The 23894-nt window shown below is 34.1% G+C and overlaps 1 protein-coding gene across 1 annotated transcript; it reads left to right on the forward strand.

Annotated features, from left to right (window-relative positions):
• The first annotated feature begins 461 nt into the window (after positions 1-461).
• LOC108214226 (myosin-11) lies at positions 462-22545 on the forward strand. Its single transcript, XM_017386095.2, has 39 exons — positions 462-821; positions 1411-1467; positions 1875-2003; positions 3275-3418; positions 3502-3647; positions 3722-3878; positions 4791-4849; positions 4934-5093; positions 5163-5312; positions 5388-5524; positions 5617-5763; positions 5872-5973; positions 6248-6305; positions 6448-6549; positions 6872-6909; positions 7075-7201; positions 7291-7473; positions 7633-7764; positions 7847-7956; positions 8086-8146; positions 9165-9342; positions 9504-9709; positions 9790-9909; positions 10984-11082; positions 12165-12386; positions 15558-15697; positions 18638-18824; positions 18919-18945; positions 19027-19284; positions 19370-19522; positions 19601-19807; positions 19887-20036; positions 20593-20663; positions 20748-20847; positions 20924-20980; positions 21379-21435; positions 21514-21594; positions 21988-22070; positions 22171-22545. Exons 2-39 carry the CDS (start codon positions 1465-1467, stop codon positions 22292-22294), a joined length of 4665 nt encoding a protein of 1554 aa, XP_017241584.1. The 5' UTR covers positions 462-821; positions 1411-1464; the 3' UTR covers positions 22295-22545.
• Positions 22546-23894: the final 1349 nt, after the last annotated feature.

The raw sequence follows: 23894 nt of genomic DNA on the forward strand, positions 1-23894 counted from the left end.
GGGCATGATAACTCATCATCATTATTATTATTATTAATACTGCTGAGAAAGAAATCTTAGTTTTAGTCAATTACATGCTACTAGAAGTAATTAAAATTTATCATAAACAAGAATTATAAAGTTTATGCAACAATTATTTTACTCTAATAATATAATCTAATTTTGTATAAAACTTTATTTACATGTTTTTTTTAAAACAAGCTAAATAAATAGTTTCAAAAAAAAAACAAGCTAAATAAATACTCTCCATGCGATAAATGCTAAACTATATATTCAAAATGAACGAATTTATAATTAATTTCCACTCGTCAATAATTTATTTGGCTATATAAATTATAACCGATCAATATAATAATGATTTTTATATGATGGGTCCATGAACACCCAACGAGCACTACCACTCCCGCTAAAAAGAAATAAAAATTGGTAAAAGCTACCTTTGCACAGCAGCGAAATGAAAAGTAGTACCACTCACCCGGGAAACAACAAAAGCGTGACATTGTATCACTCCCTCTCCCGCTAAAACCGCTACACACTAAACACAGCAAATCGAGAGAGAGAGAGAGAGATTGGGAGAGAGAGAGGTAAAAGATGGAGAGAAAAACGAGAGCCACAAGCATCACACACAAACCGGAGCATGATCAGAAATCAACGCCTCCGATTCTCCAGCTTTTATACAACTACTATGTCAAACACTCCTCCATTTCTCTCTTCTCACTCTCTCCTCTCTCTCTCCGTCCTATCGCCGCCGCTTTTCTCACCCTCCGACGCCCTCACACACAATCTCTCTGTGTACCTAACACATTTTGAAATTGCTAATGGTATGTTATATCAATCTCTCTTTCACACACGACACGAAAGTACACGACACGATTGTCAGGTCTAATCTAGTTAAGCAGAGACACTTACTCTTATGGATTATTATAAATTATCATTATCTATATGTATTAGATTGTAAATATTTGAGTTTAGCTACAAATATTTGTTCCGCGATGATGTAATTCGAAACAAAACTACGAGTGGTGTGTACCTGATCTCGCAAATTTAGAATTTAGGTTTTGGTTTCGTTTACATATGTATAGAGTATTGTATGTATTAAACACATTATGTTTACTAGACATTGTTAGGTGATTAATTGAGCTTATTAGTATTCGATATTGATTGTCCTCTAATCACATACACTTTTTAAGTGATTGATTATTGTAAATATAATCATCATCAAAGGAATGGTATGTACCTGATCTGCAGTTTAGAACCTAGGTTCGGGTTATCGTGGTTACAATACTTGGACTCTCTTTTTTTTTCACAATATGATTACTAGATATAGTTAAGTGACTAGTTAGGTTTGTTATAATTTTCAATTGTAAAAGATTATAGTTCAGCTACTTAACTCATTTTCTTGTGTTTCAGATACAAACTAAACAAGCGGTTGTGAGATACCTATGATATCATTTGAAATTACTAATGGTGTGTACCCTGTCTCTCATTATTAGGAACCTAGATTTCAACTTTATTCTTATGGTAGTGTGTGTGTGTTGAACGATTTGTTCGTCAATCTGCACCTAGATTATTCACTGTATCTAGTCGTATGCAAAAGGCATGCTATATGTGTGCGTGTGTATAGGGTGAGTTTTAGAGTGTGAAATAATGTATCATTACAGTGTACTTCCAAAAAATTTAATGATGGCTTGTTTACCATGGATATTATTTGTTCCTTTTTTTAGCACTCAATTCCGTACCTGTTGCTATTAAAATTTTTACTTGATGAGCTAAAACCAGAAAGTCTTGTATCATAGCCACTTAATGGTTATGATCGTGCCACCGTCTCCTACTTGTTCATTTTTTTGATTTTGATGAAGATTTGGATGTTGCAGGGTACAGCGGTGAATATTATCGTTGGCACTCATGTTTGGGTTGAGGATCCAACAGTAGCTTGGATTGACGGACAAGTATCAAAGATCAATGGAAAAAGTGTTGAGATAGAAACGACCAATGGAAAAAAGGTAAGGTGTGCTATGTTGAATAGTACTAGTTTAACAAAGCCCTCCATATGATTTTTGGCAAGTATTCAGCCTTTCCCAGAATGTATTTGACTTGTGAAAGGGTCTGAAGGGCTTTCTAGAATTAGACTCTCTATGTTTGCTGTATGTGTGCTGCGTGGTGAGAGAGATTCAGATTTGGTCTTATTCAGGGGCTATCTGATAACATCTAAATGCAGCTAAACGGTTTTTTAATCATTGAATCAACTTTAACATGAAAATTATATGTGGTAACTAAAAGAGACTAGCTGAGCCGAATCAGTCAGCTTCAGTATTCCCCCTTGACTATTTAACTTAGACTAATTTGCAAAACGCATCCCTCTAGTTTGGACCCACTGCACTTTGTTACCTTTTGACGTTTTGCAAATTAGTCTTTAACTTATTTTAAACAAGTTTACAATATTTTTAAATGATCTTTTTCATAAAAAAATATATTAATAATAATATTATAGTGACAAATATATTACTGTTTGACCAAAAACGTTTAAACATGTATATCTTTTCTTGAAAAAAATTATTAAGGTAAAGTGCTCTTGATTTTAAAATTAATATATGCAATCTTTAAAATATTTAATTTTTATTTATAGAAAATCTTGTTATAATTAACATGAATAATTAATATTAAGGTATTAAATGTGTGCCCATGGTTATTTTTGAACCGTCAATGTCAGACTCACCAAGTTTACTTGTGTTTGTCACTTTTTTTTTTTCCCAATATCACAAGGATTTTGATTGATTCTAAAGTTCTTTATTGTTATTCTGGAACAGATGGAGTGGTGCATGTATCATGCTTTTACCATCTTTTCATCAGTTCATAATCTACTACTAATTTAGTCTAAAAAATTGTCAATTGCAAATCTAAAACATAGAGTCAGGAAATCTCTGTCCATATACATAGTACTCCATTGCAAACAACAGTGACAAGAGTTAATTGATTTCCCTTATCATTTAATTGTGTTTCCAAAAGATTCTCAGACTTATTTCTTTTTGCCTGCTAGTGTTTGTTCCTTTCTTCTTCTCGCTTTCATTATAAGTTTTTGCATAATTTGCTTGCATGGAACTTCTGCAGCTTCTAATACTATATACACACAAAAGATAATATGTTGGTTGTGGTACCACAAAAGATTCTTATGAAATAAACAAATGATAGTAGACATGAAAGTATAGGATTTAATCATTTTTTACTAAGATTATATACTTAAACTGACTTGGAATAATTTCCTGCTGCTCACTAGGTTGTTGCAAAGTTATCTGATATTTATCCGAAGGATGAGGAAGCTCCTCCTGGTGGAGTTGATGACATGACAAGACTATCTTATCTGCATGAGCCTGGAGTTCTACAGAATTTGTCAAATAGATATCAACTCAATGAAATTTATGTAAGAAACTGTCAGATCCTCCTGGTGTGAGAAACCAATATGTATCTTTCGTAGTACTAGAACTTACTCTGACATTATGGCAGACGTACACCGGAAGTATTCTTATTGCAATTAATCCATTTCAAAAACTACCTCATTTGTATGATCCCCACATGATGGAACAATACAAAGGAGCGCCTCTGGGGGAGCTCAGTCCTCATGTTTATGCAATTGCAGATGTTGCTTACAGGTTCTCTTGTATTCTGCTATTCTGTCAATTTTTCTTATATGCAATTAAGTTACTGATACTGGTTGGTGAATTAGGGCAATGATCAAAGAAGGCAAAAGCAACTCCATTTTAGTCAGTGGCGAAAGTGGGGCTGGAAAAACTGAAACTACTAAGATGCTTATGCGTTACCTTGCCTATTTGGGTGGACGAAAAAGCACTGAAGGACGGACTGTTGAACAGCAAGTTTTAGAAGTAAGATGAATAATTCTCTATTGATTTATATATTGCCTTAAGATGAGTGTCGAGGTGTCTTAAGGCTCCATCTTTGAGGCTCAAAATTCAAGAGAATAGTATGTGCAAGTAAAAGAAAGAACACGACACTGGCATCTCAGAAGTTAAGAAAGGAAGATTGTGATGTGGTATCTAATAGCAATTAAGGATTAAGTCTATACTTGATGAATGTCGTAGTGACAGTTCTCTGCATCAATTCAGAATTTTCATATACTGCTATTTGCTAGAAAATATTTAACACCAAGGAGTAACTCCAAGACATAATCAATATCGGGTCAGGGTGTCTGAGTACAAAGCAATATAGTGGAACAAAAGTATACTATACATAAGTATTTCCATTTATCCTGTCCAGGAAACATGTGAGATAGAAAAGAAGTCCAACGAAATGTTACGGAGCAACACTCCTCATACGAATTGGATTCTTTTTGTCCACATCCACAAGATAAAAAAGCCATTTTCAAAGAATTGCCAACTTCAATTAGTAACCCAATGACATGACGCTTCTCAGCATATAATGGGCAAAACTCTTGCTGAAATTTCGGGATTAATAGATAAGTAGAACATTTGGTCTTTTTTTATTTTGTTATTAAAGTTAGTTAGGTTCTGATAGCTTAACCTTAGTTCTATGGATATTCATGTCCTTTCTGAAAAAATGAAGAATAAAGAACTCAATCTTTTATTGTCAGGTCCTATATCTGTTAGCAGGCAGCACTGTTTCTTTGTTTCTGTTATCCAACAGAATTTTTTTACAGTATTTTCTGTTATCCTCCTTTTCCTTTATCCGACTGGAAATTGTGTAGTAAACATACACATTGCTTTTCTTTTTGAACATTCTTGTAGTTCCTATTTGGCTTCTAATCTATTAAAGTGCAGTCCAATCCAGTTCTAGAGGCTTTTGGAAATGCAAAAACTGTCAGAAACAATAATTCCAGGTTAGAAGTCTTGCTTTCTACCTTTAACCGAAATACATATCCACAACTTTCTGGTCCTTATATGTTAGGAAAACAAATTGGCAGTCGATTCGGCAAATTCGTTGAAATTCAGTTTGACAAACAAGGTAGAATATCTGGAGCTGCTATTAGAACTTATCTTCTCGAAAGGTCTCGGGTTTGCCAGGTCTCTGATCCTGAACGCAACTATCATTGCTTTTACCTTCTTTGTGCAGCTCCACCGGAGGTAGGTTTTTCATATTAAATCTTCAACATCCTTAACAATACAGCCATCTCAAATTATTTCGTTTGTCAGGTAGTGGAGAAATATAAGCTAGGAAGTCCTAAATCATTTCACTATCTTAATCAATCCAAATGTTTTGAACTTGCTGGTGTTAATGATACTGAAGAATATCTTGCCACTAGAAGAGCCATGGATATAGTTGGCATAAGTGAATCCGAACAGGTATGATATATTCTTTCTAAGTATTTCGGCTGCAGACTCTGACTCCATATATTGATTCATCTCACTTCATATCAGGAAGCAATTTTCAGAGTTGTAGCTGCAATTCTCCATATTGGCAATGTGGAGTTTGCTAAGGGTAAAGAAGTTGATTCATCTGTCCTAAAAGACAAGCAGTCGAAGTTTCATCTTCAGACAGCAGTAGATCTTCTCAAGTATGGCTAACATCTTTTCTTCCTTTTTTTTTTTTTTTTATTATGTATTCCTTTTAGTTTCTTTTGTCAAGAGGATTTTATGATAATGGTAGGTGTGATCTAAATGCTTTACAAGATGCACTGTTAAAACGTGTAATGGTTACCCCAGAAGAAGTTATTAAGAGAAGCCTCGATCCGGTGGCTGCAGTTGTTGGCAGGGATGGTTTAGCCAAAACTTTATACTCACGGTTGTTTGACTGGTGAGATGATATCATTTTGTTGGATATCACTTTATCAATTACGTCTATGTTTATATAACTGTGAGATATCATAATGATTCTAAGGGTGCATTACTTTTGAAATGACAGGCTGGTTGATAAAATCAATGTGTCCATTGGACAGGATCCTAATTCAAAATCCTTGATAGGGGTTCTTGACATCTATGGTTTTGAAAGCTTCAAACAGAACAGGTACTTGTAAAGATCAAGAATTTAATATTTGAATAGTTCTTCGGCATACTTATATATGGTGCGTGGGTTGGGGGCAGAAGCCTTGGCAAAAGAAATAAATTTGCCCCTTCTTTTGTTCTTCTTTAACCTCTTTGACATCTGTTGGCCCTTCTTTTTCAACATTCTACCTGTTTAATTCGCTTCTTGTTACCAGCTCAAAATTTATCATGTTAAAGTATTCTGTCTAAAAGTGTCATCAATATTTGGTTTTTTAAACTTATATTCACCTGTGCAGTTTTGAACAGTTCTGTATCAATTTCACGAATGAGAAATTGCAACAACATTTTAACCAGGTAACTATTGTTTTTTTGCTAATTGATTATACACGCACACGCTAGGAGTCGAACTCCTGATCTCCCGCAAGGGGTCAAGAGCTCAACCACTGTACTCAAATTTTACGCGGCTTAAGCCAAATCTGGTTTTTGTGATAAACAGCATGTGTTTAAGATGGAACAAGAAGAGTACACAAAAGAAAAGATTGATTGGAGCTACATAGAATTTGTTGATAACCAAGATGTGTTGGATCTTATTGAAAAGGTAAACTTTTCATCCAAATCACATACAGTCCACTACTGAGGTATTGCTGTTTTTGCTCAAACAATGGAATCCTTTTAAAACACTTATTTTACTTGCATCTTGGTGTATAATTCTTTTACACAGTATTATGCTATTGTATCACTCAGTATTCTATAGAATAGCTCATATTTTACCTGCTGACCATTCACTTGATAGTACATAATTTTTAGATTTCCTAGTGTGTTAAATATAAATGTAACGTTGCTTCTACTAGTTTAGCTACTAGTGAGGCATTTACATATAACAAGTTTTCACAGATACACTGTTTATACTTTGTTTGCAGAAACCTGGAGGAATTATTGCTCTACTTGATGAAGCCTGGTAGGACACTAGCAAACCTTACTCTATACATGATGGTATATGTCTCTGTGTGTGTAGATATAGGTGATTAATGTGTGGTGCGTATGTGCTGCAGTATAAACTAGTAGATAAGGATACTATGGAAATGGATTTTCCATTTATATCATGCATTTAATGTTCTTTCAGTATGTTTCCCAAGTCAACTCATGAGACGTTTTCACAAAAGCTTTATCAGACGTTTAAAGCGAATAAACGCTTTATCAAACCAAAATTATCACGGACTGACTTTACTATTGCTCATTATGCTGGAGAGGTTTGGATAATAAATTTTGTCCTACTTATTCATATACTGTTGGTGTGGGGTTCTGATGCATTAATTGTCTTGATGCTGACTCATTACAGGTCCAGTATCAGTCTGAACATTTTTTAGACAAAAATAAAGACTACGTTGTTCCGGAACATCAAGATTTGTTAAGTGCTTCTAAATGCTCCTTTGTAGCAAATCTCTTCCCACCACAACCTTCAGAGACTCCCAAGGCATCAACTAAATCTTCCAAATTCTCATCTATAGGTTCCAGGTTTAAGGTGAACATATACTTGTTTTAATGATTACGATTGTAGTGGTTTTCACAGTAGCGAGCTAGTAAATGGACGACCGTTTCTCTAAAGTAAAGGTCATTTTGTTTGTTCTAAACTCACATTCCTATTCTGTTAAAAGAACTAACATTCTTAAACATTTTTTAGGTACAACTCCAACAATTGATGGAAACACTTAATTCTACAGAGCCCCATTATGTTAGATGTGTGAAGCCCAACAATGTTCTTAAGCCTTCTGTCTTTGAGAATGCCAATGTTATGCAACAACTGCGCTGTGGAGTAAGTTTAAAATTGATGTCGTGTATTTATTATCATTAACATTTTTTTTTTTTGCTTCTAGCACTCAATCATAGTCATACAGGGTGTTCTAGAGGCAATTAGAATCAGTTGTGCTGGATATCCAACTCGGAAAACCTTTTTTGAATTTGCAAATCGATTTGGTCTTCTCGTTCCGAAAGTTTTGGAAAAGAAGTGAGTATTATCTTGCAAACTAAATATCAAACATTAGTTTTTCAACATTCCATCGGTTCAGTCCTGGAGTCGTGGAAATTTGGCTGAGTAAAACATGGACAAATTCTCACATCCGTATTATGGTTGCAGCCTTGAGGAAAAGGCAGCATGCAAGAAGATTTTGGATAAGACAGGCCTCAAAGGAGCTCAGGTAATTAAGACTTCATTGTCAGTTTCTAAGCATGTTTTTTTTATGCTTTATGGTCTTTATGCCAAAGTAGCTACATATATTTGAGGCTTCTGTCAGCATTGCTTGATAAAAATTTGCAAATATTTGACAGTTTAAGATCTGCGGGAATATGCTTGCATTATTAAAGTGTATAATGCATTAGCAATTGGACCTGGCAATTGTGTTGTGTACATTCTTCTACTTAAACGTGAAACCCAATACACACCATGTAATGGATTCGTGTACTTTTCACATTGCTGCTGTCTACAATAAATAAAAATATTTATAAAAAAAATATCAATATGTTAAATTTCTGTGAAATATACATACGAACACACGCACACTTATTTACATACAATTCAGAACAACTTGTATGAATATCTTATTAAATTATGACTATATTTATTTCGTGTACTTTCATGTCGTGTTGTGTCCAAAAGTGAAACCATACAAAAGTGAAACCATATACGTAACTGTATTTATCATGTACTTTAGTGTATCAGAAATCAAAACCCCAACCCGTAATTTTCATGTCTGTGTACTAAATTTCTGGGTCTAATTACCATCCATCAAGTAGTTATCCATTTTTATTTTTTGTCTGAGTTACAGAAAAACTCCAAACGTATAATCTGGAGGTCTATTGTGGTGTATGTGTTTGATTCATGATAGTAATCTGTCTTTTTAAGCTCCTACGATACATGTTCAGATTAAAAATTTGTGTAGCTTTGGATTTCCTTACAGTTGGTGGCATTGAGTTGAAAAATTAATATTCAACAGATAGTGATTAGTTGTGTTGGTTAAATTTATTTTGTGTTCGTTTCCTGAACTAACAAGTCGAGACATAGGTGCCTCTGACTTCTGGTGCATGGCTTCAGATGTCACATTAGGCTAAGAATGGAGAATGCAGAGAGCAAATTCCGCACATGCTTGCCTTTTTATTCTATTGATATGTTAATTATAGCTGCTCATTGCAATACATAATGTTATAAATGATATGCAGATAGGGAAAACAAAAGTTTTTTTAAGAGCTGGACAGATGGCTGACTTAGATGCACGGAGAGCATTAAAGCTTAGTGGTGCAGCCAAGATTATTCAAAGAAAGATTAAAACTTATATTGCCCGAAAATATTTTCTTACTTTGCGGGAGGCCGCGATTTGTATGCAAGCCTTCTGCAGAGGTTTGTCCAACTTTTTAGTAATTCATAATTTCTTATTGAAAAGAAGTCATTAGCATGGAAAATACCTTATTTAACGATTTATTTTTCCCTTGGACCTATATACAGTATATTATTGTTTTGTATATTATGTTTCGTTGAATATATTGTCTTCTTTATGCAAGGAAAACTTGCTTGCAAACTATATGGAAATAGGAAAATGGAAGCAGCCTGTATTAGAATTCAGACGAAAATGAAGGGATACCATTGGAGAACGTCCTACAAAAAACTCCAAATCTCAGTTGTTGTGATCCAGACAGGTTTACGGGCAATGGCTTGCCACAAGGAGTTTAGATATAGGAAACGAAATACTGCGGCAACTATGATACAAGTCAGTATCTGGCACATGTCTCGAGCTTTAGGTAACTTTGTTATGCAGGCTCTGTTATTGATAAGAAACAATATCTGCAGGCCCGCTGGCGTGGTCATAAATCCTTAGCATACTATAAGAAATTGATAAGGGCGTCCATTGTCACACAATGCAGATGGAGAGGGAGGATTGCTAGGAAGGAGCTTCGGAAATTAAAAATGGTGTGTTTCAATGTTGTGATGATGAATTATTTAGTCTTATTCACAGTAGTTTATATTCTATAGTTTCTCAACTCTAGGATGCCAATTGGATGGCACTTGCTTACATAGTTGACTTGTATCATAGTTTATATTCTATAGTTTCTCAACGAACCAATTAATCTGAGACTGAGTATAAATTTTATACAAACTGGTTATTAATCAGGTGATAAAATATACGTGCTTGTGCGCCTTTGGATCCCTAGCATATGTTTAGAAAAAGCAAAATGCATCAGGGCTTGGTTAATAATTTTTGTCATTTCTTGTGGTAACATTAATCATTCATTTGATAAACAATCTTGTATCGGTACCTCATAAAATTATGTGATATATTACAAGCATAAAATTGCTATTGATGGGGTAGAATATACTTGTATCCTTTCTATACTTATGCATAAGAGGGAAAAGTCAATTGCCACCAAACATGAAATCTCAAACGTTTTTTTATGCAAAATAGATTGGTCGCATTATAATAGTTAAAGTGTGCTTGCCCTAACTTATGTAGTACCTTTGACTAGATCCTAACATCAGTTAAGGGAAAGCCAAATTTGTTGTGCTTATTGTTTTTGTGTCATTGCATGTGGCAATTTAAGCAGTCATGTCATGGAATAAGTTTATTTTTATTATAGTAAATGTTTCTCTATATTTGATACTACTAATTTACTCGATGATAGTACCACAGTAGTTACATATGTGCAGAGGTATTCTTTACCTTGAGTTTTAACTCGGAACTTAAAAATAAATCAAGTAAAAAATGAGAAAATGGAGGATATAAATAATGTTAGACACACTAGCTTAATACCATGTGCAAAGCTAGGGACTCACTGCTGATTATTGATTGCATTGTTTATATTATGTTAACAATATAGCTTTTAGGCTTTAACTTAATTATTCAGCATGCTTATGTTTTCTGCACATTTTTGAAGAAGTGTATAAAGTTACTCATAGATGTACTGTGTACATACAGTAATTGGTTCATAGAAACTTTTGATTTTGGCTTTTGTGAAACATTAAGATGTGCATTCTTGACATCTCTAGGAAGCTAGGGAAACTGGAGCGCTCCGTGATGCAAAGACTAAGCTTGAGAAACAGTTGGAAGAACTAACATGGCGTATGCAGCTGGAAAAACGTCTGAGGGTAATGCATATGTCTAATAAGTTATTTATTCTTCTACATCATATTTATAATTGGATATATAAGAGTTTCCAGATGCCGGTCATTTGAGGTTCTTCAAGAGTTGTAAATTGCTACATCAAACTTGTTATAGTAACTACGAATCCGTGAACACAACTGTACAAGTTTCAAATAAAATAATATACTGGCCTCTTATCTCTATAATATGATATTGTTAGTTGTATAGCATGTAATTTTTACATGGGATGCAAGTGGTTTACACTCATGAGAGGTTTTTTTTAAGAAATATTTACTGTTAATTAACTAGCTCTCCTAAGACCTTAAGGTGTAAGGGGGAGGACCCTATTTAGATCATATATTATATTCAACACTCCCCCTCCACGCGTACTTAGTGGACAAACGGAGAATGAGCGCCAAAACAGACAAACAAACAAATAAATTTAAATACAGGGAGTGGGAGGTTAAATTCAAATAGAGCGGGAGGGAGGGCCTGAACCTGAGATCATATTAACTAACCGGCTCCTTAGCGGGAGGCCCCACTGTCTTATACTTATATTATGTAATATATGTATATTTGTATTACGGGTTATGAACTCTGATAATGTTATATTCTCAAAAGAATATAATATATTGGTTAAACTAGAAATTACAATATAAGAGAGTATAAATAGCCACGCCTTAAGGCTGACTACATTATACTTACAACTGAAAGTTGTATATAAGTGATAATTCTATAACAAAACTCATAGAAATAACATATCTACTTATAACTGAAAGTTGTATATAAGTGATAATCCTATAACACAACTCATAGAAATAACATATCTAAGAGAAATTAAAGAGTGGATACATGCTCATAGGTGGCTTGGTGCCTGATGCTTGAAGTTTGATGGTCTCTTGACCCAAACCTGATATATAAGTATATAACACATTAAGGTCTGAGCACAAAAAGACTACCATGCTTTCTTCTATGCTATACATCATTAACTACATTCTAACATGGTGACACAAAAGATTACCATACTTTGTTCTATGCTATACATCATTAACTACATGAATTATTTCTAACACGGTGACTTATACAGACTGATTTAGAAGAGACAAAAGGACAGGAGATAACGAAGTTACAGAATTCGCTGCAAGGAATGCAAAAGAAAGTTGACGAAATGAATGCATTGCTTGTCAAAGAACGTGAAACTGCACAAAAAGCAATTGAAGAGGCTGCTGCAGCTGTTAAGGAAACCCCAGTTCATATTGAAGATACTGAAAAGATCGAGGCATTAAGTGCTGAGGTTGAAACCTTGAAGGTAATGCCGGTTTTTGATCATTGTGAAACTCCTGCATCTCTTTCCATCTGTTAGCGTGTATGCACATACTATGAAAGTGGTTGGTGTCATTATTTGAAATAGTGTCCTTCAACTTTTCCATTCTCACTGTAATTGCTGGTAATGTAATATCCTGAGCAACATCACGAGTGTCCTGAAGATTCCTCATGTCTTGTCAAGTCGATATCTATCTAGAAAAATCTGCAATCCTTTAACAGTATTTCTTTTTTATACATCAAACTCCTCATGCTGGAACCCCACTCCCGCTATAGTTACAAGCATTTTGACTGCGTAGCAGAATTATTCGGGAAGTCTATATATCTTGAAAAACCAAAACTCTATTTAGTAGTTTGTACTGGAGTAAGACTCTCTCTCTCCCTCTCTCTCTCTCTATAGACACACATGCGCGCGCGCACACACACACCCCCATATATATATATATGGGTCATGTTCGTCTTAGAACCCTTAGCCTAAAAACCCTTAGAACCTTCTAGTATTAATAAGAGTTCTGCAGCATAACTGCACATGCAAAAAGTGTCGTGTTTATGTATTATAATACAAAATTATTTTTGAACACACACAACGATGCAAAAAACATGTATTTAGATTTAGATCCTGAAAAACAATTTAAAATTTAGGGTTTTGCAACAGAACCTTAGTGGTTCTAAGGTTCTATTTTAAGGATGGGTTCAATCTTGAGCGCGACCCATATATATATATATAGAGTTTTACTCCAATAGAAACTTTCTTAGTCTAAAAACTAAAAACCAAGCTGAAATATCACTAAATCCTAAAGCAAATACCACTAAATTTTTAAACAACCACATCTCCACCTCCATCTTCACCAACCCCACCTCCATCTTCACCAACCCCACCTCCACATCCGCCACTGCCACCACCTCCGTCTCACCTCCTCCATAACCACCACCACCTCTATGCCGCCCGCCTCCTCCATCTCCACCTCCATTATTTCTCTAACAACACAATCTCCACCTCCATCTTCACCAACCCCATCTTGGTCGCTGCTTCAACCTTTTTCAGCCCCGTTCATACTTCTTTCTCCACCTCGGCTCAACTTCAAAACGCCGCGGAGCCGCCACTATTCCGGCAACGCTCCAACCCCCTACTTCAAACCACCCACACCTTCGCTACAATCATTCTTCCTCCATCTCCACCTTCACCTCCACCATCTCCACCACCGTCACCACCATTTGAATCGAAAACATGAACAGATCTGGAGATTTGAGCAGTTTTTGGAACATATATGGAGATTCTGGGCTGTTTCTGCAAGTTTTCACTAATTCTTGCAACACAGATCACTAAATCCTAAAGAGAATATCACTAAATTGTACTGCGAATATCACTAACTTGTATTGATTTCTAGTTTTTATTTTAAAAGTGGTTTCTATTTGATCATGAGCATATATATATATATATATATATATATATATATATATATATATATATATATATATAGTCCTACTCCACTACAAACCCACCTCCATCTTCATCAACCCCATCTCTGCCACTGCCTCCACCTCCTTCAGCTCAGTCTCCGTCATCAACTCCGTCCTCACCACCTCCATCTCCCATTAACTTCGCAACACCCATTAATCCCGCATTAGTATGATATTGTCCGCTCTGGGCCGTAACGAAGCCCGCACAGATTTATTTTCGGGCTCCTCCCAAAAGGCCTCATACTAATGGAGTTCTTTGGTTGCTTATCTTCAAGATAAATCTTCTTTATCTTTTATATGTGGGACTTGGGTTTAACCCACTCAACAAATTTCACCAGTATCTGCGAGTTTTCACTAATTTATATAACGCAAATCACTAAATCCTAAAGCTAATATCACTAACTTCTAAAGAGAATATTACTAAATTGGACTGGTTTTAAGTTTGTATTTAAAAAGTGGTTTGTATTTGATCACTATATATATATATATATATATATATATATATATATAGGGATAGGATCAAATAAAAACTTTTTTAAGTTACAAACTTACAAACTTTTTTATATTCTCCCATCGTGTTAATCTTTAGTTATAGAAAGTATTCATGTTGAAAATTCTTGAAAAAACATCACAATTTTTAAAAATAACGCATAAATAAATCGCGCATTCAACACATTTGTAACTGGGGTTCAACATCGGGTGTAGAACACTAATTATCATTATGTTGAACATATCTATAAAGATACTTAAACTATACTTAAACTATACATCTAGGGTTTGGGTGGGGTTTAGAAACATAAATATTAGTTATATAATATGTTTAACTTAGTTCTTACATTAAAAAATTAGTTTATGTACCTCCAACACAATATTAATCGATGTTCAACAAAATATGTTAAAAAAATGTTGAACTCAAATTATATATGTGTTGAACGCAGAAAGTTTTTAAGTTTGTACCACAACCCACCCCTATATATATATATATATATATATATATATATATAGGCTCATGATCAAATGGAAACCACTCTTAAAATAAAAACTAGAAACCAGTTTCCCTACCACTATTTATAACTACGGGTATCACTAATTTATACTGCACTAATCACTGTTTTTATACAGTATGTAAACAGTGATTTTTATTATCAAAATTGAGAAAGTCTACTTATCTAAATTATTGATAATCGATTATAGATGATTAATTTCATCCGTAGGAAGGTTCTTGGTGGTAGGAAGCCGCAAGAGAAGTTGTATGATGATGGTAAGTAGTCGTTAGTTTTGTAAGTTATGATGGAAAGTGTATGTGACTATTGATGATGATAGACAATGGTGGCAAGTCATGGAAACGTTTGGTAATGGTGGTAAGAGGTCCATTATTACGATTTGGGTGAAGATGATGGTCATATATGTTGCATATATGTGTATATATATATTTATATTCGCGAGATATGCTATATATAAATTAGTGATATGTTATGTACAAATTAGTGATTTCTGTAGTTAAAAATAGTGATAAAAAACTGTCCAGAAACTGGTTTTTAGTTTTTAGGCTAATTTGGTTTCTATTGGAGTAGGACTCTATATATATATATTAAAAGAGAAAAAGAAGAAAGAAAGTATATTTACTTATTATCTTAAAGTTAGTTCATGAATATATTGAGATACCATAATTATTTATCTCACCTCTATTTGATAGGCATCATTGCAATCTGAAAGAGAGATGTCTGATGATTATAAAAGAAAGTATGCAGCAGCTGTGGATTCAAGTGAAGTAAAGCATAAAAAGTTGGAAGAAACTGAGAAAAGGGTTCATCAACTTCAGGAATCTTTGAACAGGTAGTAACATTAAATAGTTTTAAGTTTATTTCTAGTGTTTATATTTGAAAAGTTCCTTTATTTAAGTGCGTAATGAATATATATATATATATATATATATATATATATATATATATATATAGGGTAGCACTCCATAGCATACCCTCTTATATGGAGTTACGTAGCACACCATTACAAATATATACATAATATATATTCTATTATATTTTTTTAGGAAATATAATTGCAAATTTTGATTATTAAACCGAAAACGAAGCTATACAATTTTTTTATTCCAAAGATCATCAAAAATTATGCAATATCTCAACATGATTCTATAACAGAATAATAATCATCCAGAATTATTCTGTTGTAGAATCAGTTTCGAAAATATACTTTTTTTAATCAAATTTTAAGTGTTAAATTACTTAAAATAGATATATTTTATAGTATCCTATATTAGAATCACGTTTTATATGTATTCTATAACAGAATTTATAATAAAATTGATGATTTATAGTGGCGCACTATGTAACTCCATATAAGGAGTCCCTCTCTGGAATGTTGACCTATATATATATATCCGACCTGATGAAATGGTATATGTTCCAACTACCGAATGTGTAATTCTTTAGCCTTGAATTTAGTCAGAAAAGTTCTATGTGATATCTTCCTAGGTTTTTTATTTTCTTTTACTATTTCCAAACAGTTATTCTTTTAAATAAAGAGTGAACTTTAAAATGATGTGCAAGTATATACTCCTGTGGCTCCCTCCTTAAAACCCCATGTGATACTAAAGGGTCTGCTGACTGCTCACCAACTGAGTTGACAATCAAAGGCAACCATTTTCCAATTGTTCTAACTTCTATAATTAGTTAATGTATCGCTAGCAGAATCTTCGGCCATTGAACTTTCACTATCGGTTCCCCTGACCTATTTTATGAATTGGAAAGAACAGGGTTTTCTTTGTGTAAAGTGAGATCATATTTGCTGAATCTAATATCCTTGAAATGAAACAATCTGGGTCTCTAAATCTGTATGCACATGTTATGTTTTTGGTGCTTACATCTTCTGGAAGTTACCACTTACTCTTGACAATATCTAGCAGAGTAATCATAATATAATGATTCTGGCAGAGTATATTATAGTAAAGCATAATATATTGGTCAGTGCAAAACTAATTTTAAATGCTATTCGTGATAGTAAAGTGATTCACCATACACTCCCGTAGTCCCATAATTTTGTCACTGCACATATAATAAGATGTTTAAAACAGTGCATGCACAAAAAAAAAGCCCTTTTTTTCTTGCATACAATTTTAGTTTCTATACCAAGAATGAAATTTTCAGAAATATTATATGCGAGTGTATTTCGTATAAGTTTTAATATATATGTAGACGGAGGGAGTATTTTATTAGCAAACACTATAATAACACATGCCCATATTTTTTAAGCTTCAATAGAATGGGGAGGTTGGAGATAAATATTGATAAACCATGTTCTTGCTTGCCGGGAAAGATTTTGCAAAAGAAAAATTGTGAATGGTCTACATAGGTAGTAATATATAAGAATCGTGAAAGAGAATTTGAATTGTTTTTAGATTTTTTGCGGAAATGTATACCACATAATAAATACTCTATCCAGAAAATTGAAAATTTTGTTAGCGTGCATATTTTTTAAAATTCTATTATATGTATCAATTAGGAGGCAGGTTGCATAAAGTATGCTCTAGCTTTTGCATTTCTTTAACCATGCTAGATATCATGTCCTTGTCGTTGTCTCTTTTATCAGTGAGCAAATTTTATTGTGTAATAGTTATGATGTACAGTGTAGGCTGAGAAGGATATAATAATAAGGTTAAATCTCAAAGTGCTCATTGAAGTGATGAGATGGTATCAAATTAGTCACTAAACTTAAAGGGGTATCGCTTGAATCACTAAAGCCAAAATAAATATCAAATAGATACCTTAAAATATGTGCTCGAGAACTAAAAATTAATTTTATGGACTTCTATGCTTTTTCCTTTAATGCTACTACAACCAAATGAAAAGTGATGCTTTCTAATATTTTAGATAATATAGTAAGATTTTTGAAAATTTATCTACTATTTAGTTTTAATTTTGTAGTTATGTTTTTTATTTAAATAAAAATAATCAGTAGATAAAATTTTAAAAATCTCACTATATTATCTAAAATACTAGAATTTATAACTTTTCATTTGGTTGTATTAGCATTCAAGAAAATGTGTAAAACTCCATAAAAATAATTTTTAGTTCGCAAGCATATATTTTGAGGTATCTGTTTGATATTTGACTTTAGTGATTCAAATGATACCCCGTTAAATTTGATGACTAATTTGATACAAGCCCTTCACTTCAATGAGCACTTTGAGGTTTAACCCTATAATAATAGTGAGCTTCTTCTTCTTGTTTCTGGCCTTTGTTGTTCCTTTGACATAAAAGGACAGTATTCTGTCTACCTCTGGAAGTCTTTGCTGTAATTTAGATGCAAGTCATTGTATAGTGGCATATTGAAGAATTGTCGAATCACATTTTCACTTTATATATTAAGCTCAATATTCAACTGTTACACAAAATTGATATTTTTGACGCAATGTTTCTTTTAGCTTACTTGTGTCTCTGTAGTGTTTCCTTTTCTTGACTTTGCCAACATCATCCAATATATGTAATATTGCCCATCACTAGAAGGGGTATGTTTTTGAGTTCATATTTGCACTACTCTGTTTGGTAGGACATAATTTCAGTCCAGCCCTATGTGTTTTTTTTTTTGGACAGAAGTCCAGCCCTATGTTTATTCATCACAACTATTACTTCCTGATGATGGTATATAAGAGTTACGTGCACATCAATTTAATATATCCTCTTCCATTGACCAATTACAAATTTCATTATACTCATAATGGAGGATTGATATAACATGATTATTTCCTTCTGGAAATAGGTTTGAAGAGAAGCTTACCAACTTGGAGTCTGAGAATAAAGTTCTTCGTCAGCAAGCTCTATCCATGGCAGAGAAAAGTAAGGTCCTCCAGGAGTTAGAGGCAGAAAATAAATCTCTTCGTCAAAAGGTTTTGACTGTGGCACAAAATCATAAGATGCTAGCAAACCGTTCCAAATCACTTATTCAGGTAACCCTAAAGGAAGGGTTCATTTTTACAGGACTGAAAAATCTTGAGTTTTACTCACGTCTCTTTTATTTTCTCTACTCTTTGAAATTGGCAGAGGGGGGAACTCACAAAAGCTGCTATAGTAAGTCCAAAATTACAGAATCCAATCTACTTATGCCATAGTTACTGGGTTTCTATTTATATTGCAAATGATTTACAACAGGAACTCCCAAGTCCTCCAATACAACAGCTTAAGGAACAGGCAGAGGTGGAGGAATGGCCCCAAAAATCACTGAACGAAAAACAGCAAGAGTATCAGGATTTGCTTATCCGTTGTATTGCTCAGCCTCTAGGATTCTCCAAAGGCAGACCTGTTGCAGCCTGCATCATATACAAATGCCTGAGGCACTGGAGATCATTTGAAGTAGAAAGGGCTAGCATTTTTGACCGCATTATACAGACCATTGGCCACGCGATTGAGGTATATATATGTTATTTACTTCGACATTGCTACTACTTCAAATCAAGACTGCAGTCAAATCTTGATTATACTTCTTTCATTGTAGACACAAGACGACAACAAAACCTTGGCATATTGGTTATCAAATGCATCCACGCTGCTGTTCTTGCTGCAACGTACACTAAAAGCGAGTGCTGCTGCTGGTATGACTCCACAACATCGGCGGTCACCATCAACTTTATTTGGGAGGATGACCAGGGTAAAAAATCTTCATATATGAATATAAGATTGCCCTTTACAGAAGACTTTATAACAGATGCAACATATTAATTTTCAGAGCTTTCGCGGAATTCCACTTGGCTCTGATCTTTCTTCAGTTAATGGTGAGGTGACTGGTGGGGTGGATACAATACGGCAAGTTGAAGCCAAATATCCTGCTTTGCTTTTTAAACAGCAATTAGCAGCTTACGTGGAAAAGATATATGGCATGATTCGTGATAATCTAAAGAAAGAGATTTCTCCGGTGCTTGGCTTGTGTATACAGGTACTGTGTCTAAATGAAGGTAAAAAGCAGGTTTTGTAGAGAACTAAAAATCTAATTGTTTGATAACTGCACGGTGTAGGCACCAAGAATATCCAGGGCAAGCTTAATTAAAGCCAAGGGGCCGGCTCGTACACTTGCAAATGCTGCTGCCCAAGAAATTTTGACTGGTCACTGGCAAGGGATTGTAAAGAGTATTAGCAATTTCTTGAGTTTGTTAAAGTCTAATCATGTAAGTGGTGGACCATTATGTCATTTTCCTCCATGTTAGATTTGATTTGGACTCTTTACATGGCTTATCCATTTCCCTCACATTATTGTGCGCTGATTATTTTGGCTACGGGACAAGTAGAACCGAACACAATCAGAAGTTCCATCGAAGTCGCTAACCATTCTTTTATAAACCTTTGGTGTGGCTTGTAGATACTACACACCACAGTTAAACATCTAATGAGAGATTCTTTCGATAGCTCTTACTCTATATAAACAAAGAAACAAATCCTATAGCTTTCCATAGATTCTTGCATTATGACACCCTTGTCTTATTTCCTTATTTAAGCAAACTTTAATATATTTTTATGTATTGGAATTTCATTAATCTCAGAATCACCCAAATGAAACATGTCCAGTTCTATTTTTGGTCTTCACATACTTATTGTTGAAATGTCGGTTCAATCTCCTGGTTACTTTAAATAAAGCCAGTCCAGTACGTTTTTTTTGCTTTGATGATTCAGGATGTTGAATTACCCTGTATAACGTACAAGTTCTCATATGTTTTTCTTCATTAGGTACCCCCATTTTTGATTCGCAAAGTTTTCACTCAGATATTCTCTTTCATCAACGTACAACTTTTTAACAGGTTCTCTGTTTAGTATGGTTTCAATTGTTGTTTATATACTTGATCATTATTGTACCTTTTAGTTATCCTCTTTGTTGGTTGCAGCCTTCTTCTGAGACGAGAGTGCTGCTCATTTAGTAATGGGGAGTATGTTAAAACTGGATTGGCAGAACTGGATAATTGGTGCTACAAGGCAACTGCTGAGGTAATCTGGTTTGTGTTTTCAGTTTCTTTATAATGCTCCTTTGCTTTCCTGACTGATGCAAGAAATAAATATGCAGTATGCAGGTTCGGCATGGGATGAGCTTAAGCATATAAGACAGGCTATTGGGTTCCTGGTATAGCACACCTTAACACTGTACATGTTGCTTAGAAGCCTTTTGGACTACGCGTTACATATGCCAATTAGGTTCACAAGTTGTTCAATTGTTTGTTGTTTTGCTGTTACTTTATTTTTCATCCTTTCCATTTTTACTATAATCTGAATGCTCGTTTTTGGGGAAAGGAGGTTTTGGGTGATATTGACCACATATAGCCTATGACATGTGGTATAGGAAAAAATAAGCCATAGATCACTAGAACCGAAGGAAGTCAGAAATATCTAGAGCTGTACTAAAATATATCGTGTTTCCTCTGAAAGATAGAAACTAGAACCTTTGTCCCAATGACAACTAGTCCTAGAACTGCCTGTAGGTTAGTGCTGCCCTAGCTTTTTCTAACATCTATCCTGATTTAGGTCATAAATCAAAAGCCAAAGAAGACACTGGATGAGATAAGTCATGACCTGTGCCCGGTAAGTGGCTATTGAATTTTCAAAGTTAAGTGTTTCCTATAATCTTGCATATGATCCACTGCTTCACTTTCTTCACAGGTGCTCAGTATTCAACAACTCTACAGAATAAGCACTATGTTCTGGGATGACAAGTATGGCACACATAGCCTTTCTCCAGATGTAAGTCTATGTTCTTTTCAATCATGTAAGATTGTTTTATGCTTTAATCCACTTAAAATATCACCATCAATTTGATACAACATGAATAGATAGTTAGTTTTCTGTTTTAATCCACTTAACCTCATCATCATTTTGATACAACGGGTGGTTAAATAAAAAAGAAAGTTTTACTAAATATCTGTATATTCCAGACTTATAAGTGAGAAGAATGTCGAAAACAGTGTATTTCAGGGCAGAGGAGGGGGTTGATACTATGACTGACGCTTCACCATCACTATACCTTTAATGGACTTCCCTTACTGGCCTCTTTGCTGCTGTTATTAGATTATGTGATTATTTATCACCGTAGAAAAGTTATGGCTCATCTTTGATTTATGATCTTTTGGTTCAAAGGTAATATCTGCCATGAGGGTATTAATGGCCGAAGATTCAAACAATCCTGTCAGCAGTTCATTTCTGCTTGATGATGATTCAAGGTAAAAGATAACAGTAAAATGCGGTTACATTTATAATCGCCTTAATTTAGATTATAAAATCAAGAAAATTGTTCAGAACTGATTATGATTAATGATGCAGCATACCCTTCTCAGTTGATGACATCTCTAAAACAATGGAGCAGATTACTATTTCAGACATTGAACCGCCACCTCTAATTCGCGAAAATGCAGGCTTCAACTTCCTGTTGCCTCTCTCCAAGTAATCGGTTTTAATCTTCGAGTCATCATGTAATTAGTTTCTAAAACCTTCAGGACCGATAGATATGTCATTGATATTATTGAATACTATGATCTTAGCACGCAACTTCGCGTGCCTGTGTGTGACACAAAAGCACCAGTTAACTTAGCTTAGGCTAAGGTGATGAACTTCTTTCAATAGTAGTTTGATGGAGCAGGAGATGTTTTTAGTATAAAAATACTCAGATAGTGTCAGATTTTACAGTTTAATTAGCAACAGCTGAAGATGGCTTTTCAAAGTCTCCTACAAGCTCTTCTATTGCTATCCAAATAGATTGAACTCCAAATACTCCCACCGTCCCAAAATAAATGTCGTTTTGACTTTCTGCACGTAATTTAAGGTGCAAAAAAAACATACTTCTACACATTATTTTTCAAGTTTTCTTTTTCTGAATAAAAATATAGATGTTAAACTTTTGTTCTAGAAAAAGAAAAATTGAAAAATAATATATACAAGTATGATTTTTTTGCACCTCAAATTACGTGAAAAAAGTTAAGGCGACGCTTATTTTGAGACAGAGGGAGTAGCATATACGTAATTTCATCTTTACGAGTTTTTTTATTATTTGACACGTATTTTAGAATATAATTCTTTTTATGAAATTATATTTACTTAAAAATTTAATATACGTGTTAAGTTCTATCCAGAAAACAAACAACCTTGCAGACGGAGGAGGGAGTACAGTTTATACGGCAAAGTCAATCGTGCAAATGTCATCTTCTTTATCAATATTGAAGTTCTTCGTTTAAATGAGTTCAGCAGAACAGACTTGAAGAAGTACGGGTACTTGTTCCAGCTATTTAATTCTTTCGAGTTTCGTAGGACCCATACGTTAAAATATCGTCGTGCACCATGTGACGGGCTCAGAATAAATAGGAGTACAGTAGATTGGGCATACTACTCCCTAAAATATGTGTTCATTAAACAAAAATCGTTTCAAAATATTTATTCAATTCAACTTTTAATGTTATTTTATATTTTCAAAATCAACCCAGTTCCTAACCATTTGGATGAATAAAGGAGGACTCGTGTAATGCAGAAAAAGAATAATAGTACAATATTTTAACTAGTCGATCAAAATATTGGATTCAAAATCAAAATGCACGGACGGAGAGTATCAATTTCTTTACCCTTACAACAAGGGCACCATTTCAGAACTTCAACCACGCACCGAATCATCTGCTTTCCGCCTTTTATACCAGGAAAATGTTATTTCCAGAGCTCTTTTTTTATTTCCAATGCAACAAAACTTGAAAAGTCCATATTATCCTTACATCAATTTTTTCCAAAGGACTATTTATTGTATATACAGGGGGCAGTTTTGTCCTTTTCTTCTTATTTTACTCTGAAAATAAAAAAAATTACTCTGAATATAGCATTTTTTTTACACCACTCTAACCAACCACTCTTGATTTCAACGTAGTCAGTGAGAAATCAATTAAAATACTCTCCTCTGTTTAAACCACGTTAAACATCTTTTGCATTTTCAAGACAAAATCAAATGCAACGAGACAAAACCCCACATATATTTTCGCATTGTACAATTCGATATAATAAAATATTCA

The sequence above is a fragment of the Daucus carota genome, chromosome 3 (genome assembly GCF_001625215.2).
Source record: "Daucus carota subsp. sativus chromosome 3, DH1 v3.0, whole genome shotgun sequence".
In the NCBI taxonomy this organism is placed as follows: Eukaryota; Viridiplantae; Streptophyta; class Magnoliopsida; order Apiales; family Apiaceae; genus Daucus; species Daucus carota.

What these genes read in the sequence shown, in the direction of transcription:
- LOC108214226 (XM_017386095.2), top strand. An exon ending in GCTCTACTTGATGAAGCCTG is followed by an intron (nt 6,910 to 7,074) that starts GTAGGACACTAG and finishes ATGTTCTTTCAG; the next exon opens with TATGTTTCCCAAGTCAACTC. An exon ending in TATTTGGGAGGATGACCAGG is followed by an intron (nt 19,523 to 19,600) that starts GTAAAAAATCTT and finishes ATTAATTTTCAG; the next exon opens with AGCTTTCGCGGAATTCCACT.